At 47.1% G+C, this 7,786-nt stretch overlaps 1 protein-coding gene across 1 annotated transcript in view; it reads left to right on the top strand.

Moving 5' to 3' along the window:
• Positions 1-1,701: 1,701 nt before the first annotated feature.
• The window catches only part of AGO1 (protein argonaute-1), a 184,763-nt gene continuing 178,678 nt past the window's right edge, over positions 1,702-7,786 (top strand). The window contains exon 1 of the mRNA XM_037424376.2: positions 1,702-1,856. Coding sequence (XP_037280273.1) covers positions 1,838-1,856 — 19 coding nt within the window. The 5' untranslated portion in view covers positions 1,702-1,837. The remainder of the gene's footprint in view (positions 1,857-7,786) is intronic.

The raw sequence follows: 7,786 nt of genomic DNA, 5'->3' as shown, positions 1-7,786 counted from the left end.
CAAAACTGTTCTACTATACAAGGTAAAATTCTTACTTTATAAATGACTGTTCTGTTGGCATCTTGCTTATTGTTTCTTGGTATGAAGGACTACGACTAACACGCGCTTACAAAAACTGTACCTGATGCAAAAGACGTATATTAGAATAATTTTTTACTGGTCGTATGATGCTCGCAGAAGTGAATTGTTTCAACAGGCTGGAATACCACCCCTACATCGTCTCTACGATTTTAAGTTAGCATTGGTGGTCAGGCGTCAATTTCAAGAAAGTCGACATTATTTGTACGACCTCTCGAAACTGCAGCCAAATAATTTGTTCGAAACATGACATAAAGAAACATGGAAAATAAAAACTTCGAGAACAAACTACTCCACAGATAGGTTGTTCTACACAGTTTCTACGTTAATTGATAAATATGTGAAAGCTGGCATAGATTTCTTACTCTGTACCCGAACTCAATTGCACGATATACACATGTATAGTTTTCAAGATTTCTTTGCAGTTGCTACATTGTTATCATGGTTGCTATTTTTATTTTTAGAATTTGAACTTGATATTTTTGTAATTGTTGCTTAGATAACATTGCTAACTGTTTGCCAGTGCTGTCGTGCTAAAGGCGTCTGTGGGCCTATGTCAAGCTGCCTCTTTCGAAGAGCAGCTTTTACCTGCCGCTGTCCTTCATCAAACTATTGATGAAAAATAAAACATTATTATTATTATTATTATTATTATTATTATTATTATTATTATTATTATTATTATTATTATTATTATTATTATTATTATTATTAACTATGCTCGACAGGATGATGATAATGATGACGATAAAAACTTTATTGGGGTCGCAATGTGTTGCCCTCGATAGGCACATCACTGCCTTTACCATATCGTCTCATCGCACGGACATATAAAATCATAGAAACGCGCATCGGCCAGCGCTCCCCGTTCCAGCAGACAAACTCCCGTAGCGAAATTTGACGCACAATTTTTGTTGTGTAGGTCACAGTAAGAGTTAAAGCTTCAATTCCTGTGTCTCTCCTTGATATGCGTCCGTTGGCGTATGTGCATTATTCTCTTCTATCAATTGACTACAAGTGTAACACCTGTCCAGGGCGAGTGTCCAAGGTAAGTGCTCAACAGGGGCACTGCGTTTCACCTGACGCGTCCTAAACAACCTAAAATCAGTTTGATATTCTATTACCAATGAGTACATTATTAGTCAAAAGCTTTATGAATACTAAATTGAAGTTTTTTTAGGCTGGAATGGCAAAAACAACCATGCAGCAAGACATTTCTACGCAAATATACAGCTTTAGAAGTCAATCAACCAGTATAGCCTAACTACTAAAATGTAACACATAGCACACGTTAGCCTTTTCAGCAAAAAACAATCACACGTATAGGCAGTTTGTCACAGAAGCAGACGCATGGTATCAGTCCGTCGCCCTCCTGCCGGCCGCACAGTAGCAGACGAACAGGTTATAGGTAGCGCCACCTACGGCGAGCGATTGAACGAGAGCGGGGACACGCGCTCCCATAGGAACCCCGCTATCTGAACAGGTCAGGAGTGTAGTAGGTCATGGTGTGTACTACCCTACCCATCGTTCCTATGGTCGCTGGACGATCGCAGCGCCAAAGTGCCCTCTAGTTCATTCTGCGTGTGTTTTCGTGACGTTAGAGTGTACCCAGGTGTTCTGTGGTGTACCAGTGAACTAGTGACGTCACAGAACACCAACGTCGTGCGGATAGGTCGGCGTCCGCTTTTTCCTCCTCCTCCGTTCCAGGCCGTGGTTCGAAACAGGCAACGTCGTGCACACAGAGCACACACGGACGAGGATGTACCCTGTCGGTCAGCGTAAGTAGGCCCATTTTTTTTTTTTTTTTAGCATGTGTCGTCGTAACAATAATGCAGATCACATAGATGAAAGAAACGGAGACGAGCACTCGGACGACGTTAGGCTTACGCATGGAACGACTCCGCGTAGGCTGCAGTGAATGCCGAGACTTAGGTTACAACGGAAAAGCTCAGTCTATCCTGATGCGGACGGGAGCGTAGGCGACGTACCCGAGGTGTCGAGGCTCACGATAACCTCACTGATAGCCGAGCGAAGCTCGCCTACATCGTGACCACTCCAGCGAGCGCAGATCGAGATGCAGTCGTTAAAACGAAAGCCAGCGCGTGCGCCATGAATGTGCCATTCATTCGAGACGAGTTTAGGCCTCGGTGTTCGTAGTTGGTGGTGCTTTAGAAAAAGTTCGTGATTCGAGCAATGTTTAGTTCGCCTGCGCGACATCCTTGAGTGCGCGTAACTGTCTGTGCAGCGCGTGCGCAGCTGGCTTTGTGCGAAGTCATGATTTTTTTGTTCACGCACGCGCGGCCGTTGAGCCGATGACATGCTTTGACTGTCTGATTGAGGTGTGATAAACGCGTGCACGCAACAACGTAAGCCGTATCGGCTGCCGCCCCTTTTAATTTCGGTCGAGTTCTGTGTCGATCTGTGCGAGTCGTCAAAATATGGCTAGCATTGCAGGAGGGAGCGAGTACGGGGACCTTTGCGCGTTGTTGAATTGTCACGCCTCGTTCAAAGTGTCCTGGCTTCACCCTAAAAGTCATTCTTGGCTTGGGTCGTGACGTCGCGATTAAAAATATAAATGTTTGCTGAGGTTAGCACGCCCGTGTAACAATAAATTAGTCTTGCTTTCGAGCTCGCCGTTGTGTGGGGTCGTGGTATGCAGCTGTCAGTCAAGTGTAAGGCGAGTGCTGCGAGTTGTAGCGTGACGGTGTCGTGTAGATACAGGCAGGCCACCTCTGATACGACTCCGCATTGCGCCATCTACTAGCAGTCTCTGCTGGCAAGATCATTTCGCATTTGTGAGCTGTAGCCCCATTTTTGCTCGTCAATATTGAAGGGGGTGCTGTAAAGAGGTGGATGCAAGCAACAATCGTTGGTAGATTTTGTGTGCACTCTTATGAGTTTTTAACATTATTAGCCAATCTTAGTTTACTGTATGCAAGGCTGTACTTGTGCAATGTGCTGTTTGCGCTACGTTTAAGGCTGCGTGCTACAGCATTAGTTTACCGTGTGCAACATCTGAAACATGTACTGCACCTGAGTGCCAACAGGCCTGCTTTGGGTGTTGCTTCACGCTATCTCGTGGAGAAGCAAGAAGCTGTAATAACGGATATTTGTTGACGCAACATACAAGTCGTGGCATGTGACGAGGCGATCGTTTCGAGGAAGAGTAGTGGTTTGGGGTGTTCAGGCTAGGTGAACTAGCAGCATGAGGGACAGAGATGGCAAAGACGAACACTTACTGCCAATTTAACATTTGTTGTTTGCTAGACATTTTCTCAGATCATGAGACGAAAGAAGAAAAAAAAAAGGAAGTAAGCTGGGGTTGCTCAATGCTGAATAGAAAAATGCCCCCATTGGGGGCGGCGTCTGCAGGTGTCATACTTCACGTCATAATAGCTGTTTTCACATTGATGAAAGCACCGTGTGCAAGAAAAATCACCGGAGCTTTGTAGAACACAAACGTGCATCCACACGCCTGCTTGATGCATGACCAAAGCTAACCTTTACTTTCTAACACTTGGATTGCTTTTGCAGGCGTTCATTCAGACATTTTCTGGTTAGGCACACGCAGCAACCACCACAGTTCAAAGGATTTCAAATCGCACACACGACGCCTGGTATACATAACCCACAAATCTATGACAGTGGTTCACATCATCATCGGGTTCCTGCTGCTTCGTAAATGATGTTCAGTCATCCAACATTGTGCTCCAGCTTAGTAGCCATCAGAATCCACTGCACCTGTTCACCTATTGGCTTTAGGTTACTTATTTAGGTTCTCAATGCATCAAAATTCACACGGATTTCATTTGCTGCCACGACCACCGAATTGTGTTAGTCGGAGCCGTCTTGTCTGTTTTGGTCTCGGCTGTTGGAGATTTCGCGAGAGTCCCCCGCAGGGGCGCCTGCGCAAGTAGGCATTTGGTGTGTAGCTACACCACGGACCCGAGTTAACGTGGGAGTTTTGACTCCCTCCCACGCCTAGCCGTGCGTGGCTTTGCCGTGTCCGGGGAAAAGGGGATCCTGGGGGGGTTGAGCTGACGCTGGGTGATTGGACCTTTTGGCAGAGGCAACACGCCCCTTTGGCCCTGGCTTCACGTAGACGGCACCCCCGGATTGACCCGCCTGGGGGGAATCGGCAGTCGCCTTTTCCTGTCTCCCCCTCACATCTTCGTCTTTTCTCTTACTTTAAATCTTTCCTGTCCTCTACTCTCTTCCGTTGACTTCCGTGTTTCCTGGCGGCAAGGGTTACCCCTGTGTGGCTATCCTACCTTGGATACACCATATTCGGTTATAGTGGTGGTGTACAGCTGGCGTCTGCAGGTCCTGTGCTTACAGACCCTGCAGCGTCCCCTTGTAGGACTCCATGGTGAGTGGCTGGCGCCGCTGCCGAAATAAACCTTTTCTTATGGCTAGCTCCTTCCCCTCACTCCCTGATCGCCCTCAGAAAAGAGGGCGCACCGATGAAGTATTCCAGTTTTTTGGCCACCAGAGAGTATCTTTTCCCCCGATTCCACATTATCCACGCTGACACACCCGGCAAACCAGTGCGAACAATTTCACCTTTTCTTGTTTCAAAGTCTTTGACAAAAATCTTTGGCCCAGGATATAAAGCTTCGAGAATGGCAAGTGGTGACCTCCTCTTGGAGCTCCGCGACCAGAAACAATATGAAAAATTGCCTAACCTAGTGAAATTTGGAGATACCAAATTAATAGTAACCCCACACCGAACCATGACCACCCGTGGCGTTGTCTCAGATGATGACCTGTTAGGGCTGATGGATTGATTGATTGATTGATATGTGGGGTTTTACGTCCCAAAACCACTATATGATTATATGAGAGACGCCGTAGTGGAGGGCTCCGGAAATTTAGACCTCCTGGGGTTCTTTAACGTGCACCCAAATCTGAGCACACGGGCCTACAACATTTCCGCCTCCATCGGAAATGCAGCCGCCGTAGCCGGGATTCGAACCCGCGCCCTGCGGGTCAGCAGCCGAGTACCTTAGCCACTAGACCACCGCGGCGGGGCTAGGGCTGACGGAGGCTGAACTCCTGGAGGGCTTCAGCAAACAGAATGTCATAAACGTGAAACGAATTAGCATGAGGCGTGATGGCAAAGAAGTCCAGACTAAACACCTGATACTTACCTTCAATTCAAGTGTACTGCCCGACTCCGTTGAGGCTGGGTATATCAAGCTTCGAGTGAGGCCATATATACCAAACCCCTTCCGATGTTTCAAATGCCAGCGGTTCGGCCACAGTTCTCAGAACTGCCGAGGCCGCCTAACTTGTGCGAAATGCAGTGCTGACGAACACGCATCTGATGCCTGTGAAAACTCTCCTCACTGAGCGAACTGTAACGGGGAGCATGCCGCATACTCACGGTCATGCCCAAGCTGGAAAAAAGAAAAGGAAATTGTCACAATTAAAGTAAAACAAAACATTTCATATAGGGAGGCACGAAGGCAGGTGTCCTACCTGCCAGAAACCAGCTTTGCCGAAGTGGCGCGTCAGGGGGCAGCGCCACGACGGCCTCCGGCGCCTGTTTGGCACACGCGTAGTGGGCCAGTGGTGACGCCATCCGCCCCCTCGGTGGTTGCAGCCAGTGCTGCTCCGCCATCGAAGAAGGACCCACCAACCTCCGGGCTGGGGGCAGCGAAGGCCTTGTCTTTAGAGGCGAGGCCCTCAAAACAACTGCAGCGCTCGCAAGAGCGCTTGTCCAGTGCCTCGCTAGAGGCAATGGACACAACTCCGAGCGTGAGGGCGCAGCAAGCGCCTAAGGATCGGCGCGACTCCGTCGACCGATCCAAAAAAGAAAAATCTCGTGTCACGGCCCCTGGAAAGGGTCCGTGAGCTAATTTTCCATTCTTGAGCACACAGCACAAAACATCTAAAATGGACACGCAGATTTTACAGTGGAATGTGAGAGGACTTCTCCATAACCTCGATGATATTAGAGAACTCCTTAATAAACATACTCCAAAGGTGCTGTGTGTTCAGGAAACACATCTCAAGTCCACACAAAGAAACTTTCTAAAGCAATATGCCATCTTCCGCAAAGACCGTGACGACGCTGCCGCCTCGTCGGGCGGTGTCGCTCTAATAGTTGATAAAGGTGTTGCCTGTAAGCAAATAAACCTCCGTACTTCTCTTGAGGCAGTTGCTGTCCGAGCAGTGCTGTTTGGGAAGCTACTAACAATTACTTCTATTTACATTCCTCCGTGCTATCAACTTTCGAAGACAGAAATTCAAAGTTTCATTGATGAACTTCCTCCGCCATATATAGTCGTTGGTGATCTAAATGCACATAATCCTCTATGGGGCGACTCCCGTTTGGATGCACGAGGACACCTAATAGAACACTTTCTGTTTTCGTCAGGTGCATGTTTACTTAACAAAAAAGAATCAACATATTATAGCACTACGCACAACACATACTCTTCAATAGACCTGAGTATTGTCACGAGTACACTAATTCCTTATCTCGAGTGGTCTGTTCTCAAGAACCCCTTTGGGAGTGACCACTTCCCGATAATGTTGAAGCTAACTAAAGAAGTTACATGCTCGCCTGACTTTCCTCGTTGGAACACCAAGTCAGCCAACTGGGAACTGTTCCGAGAAAACACATTTTTAGATGGAGAGGACATTGCTGATTTTAATATAGATGATGCTGTGACATACCTAACAGATTTTATTATTGATGCTGCAGTGAAATGTATTAAGCAAACTAACGGAGTTTAATAAGCGTCGCATCCCATGGTGGAATGACGATTGTCGGAAAGCGCGAAATAGTCAAAATAAAGCTTGGAGATTACTCCGAAGTTACCCAACGGCTGAAAACCTCGTCAATTTCAAACAGGTGAAGTCACAAGCTAGAAGAACGCGTCGTCTTGCAAAGAAAGAAAGTTGGAATAGGTACATCTCTGGTATCAATTCTTACACCGACGAAACAAAGGTTTGAAATAGGGTAAACAAGTTAATGGGTCGGGAGTCGCACTCCCTACCCTTGGTAAATAGCCGAGGTGAGAGCCTAGAGGAGCAGGCGGACTGCCTAGGCGAACACTTTGAATACGTCTCAAGTGCATCAAACTATACAGAAACGTTCTTAAAATTCAAAGAATGCGAAGAGCGGCAGCCCCTTAAATGTAAACGTCCATCCAGTGAGACTTACAACTGCCCATTTGCATTAGCTGAACTTAAGGCATCTCTTGCGTGCTGCAACAACTCGGCGCCAGGTGTCGATCGTATAACATACGAAATGGTCAAGTACCTTCACCCCGAAGCACTAAAAACACTCCTAACTCTCTTCAATATCATGTGGGCAGCTGGGTATATTCTGTTGTCATGGAAAGAAGGTATAGTCATCCCAGTACTTAAACAAGGTAAAGATCCGTCCTTGGCCGCCAGCTACAGGCCAATAGCGCTAACAAGCTGTCTATGCAAACTATATGAGAAAATGATAAACCGGCGCTTAATCCACTTTCTCGAAAGAAACAGTATACTAGACCCCCTTCAGTGTGGTTTCAGAGAGGGGAGGTCGACAACAGACCACCTTGTTCGCATAGAGACATACATCAGAGATGCATTTATTCATAGGCAGTTCGTACTTTCGGTATTCCTAGACTTAGAGAAGGCGTACGACACCACATGGTGATTCGGGATTCTCCGCGATCTTGTCACCATGGGCATCTTTGGGAACATGCTA

This window comes from Rhipicephalus microplus, chromosome 5 (assembly GCF_043290135.1).
Source record: "Rhipicephalus microplus isolate Deutch F79 chromosome 5, USDA_Rmic, whole genome shotgun sequence".
Lineage (NCBI taxonomy): Eukaryota > Metazoa > Arthropoda > Arachnida > Ixodida > Ixodidae > Rhipicephalus > Rhipicephalus microplus.
The sequence above is the reverse complement of the archived record's forward strand: the minus strand, read 5'-3'. Positions and strand labels throughout refer to the sequence as shown.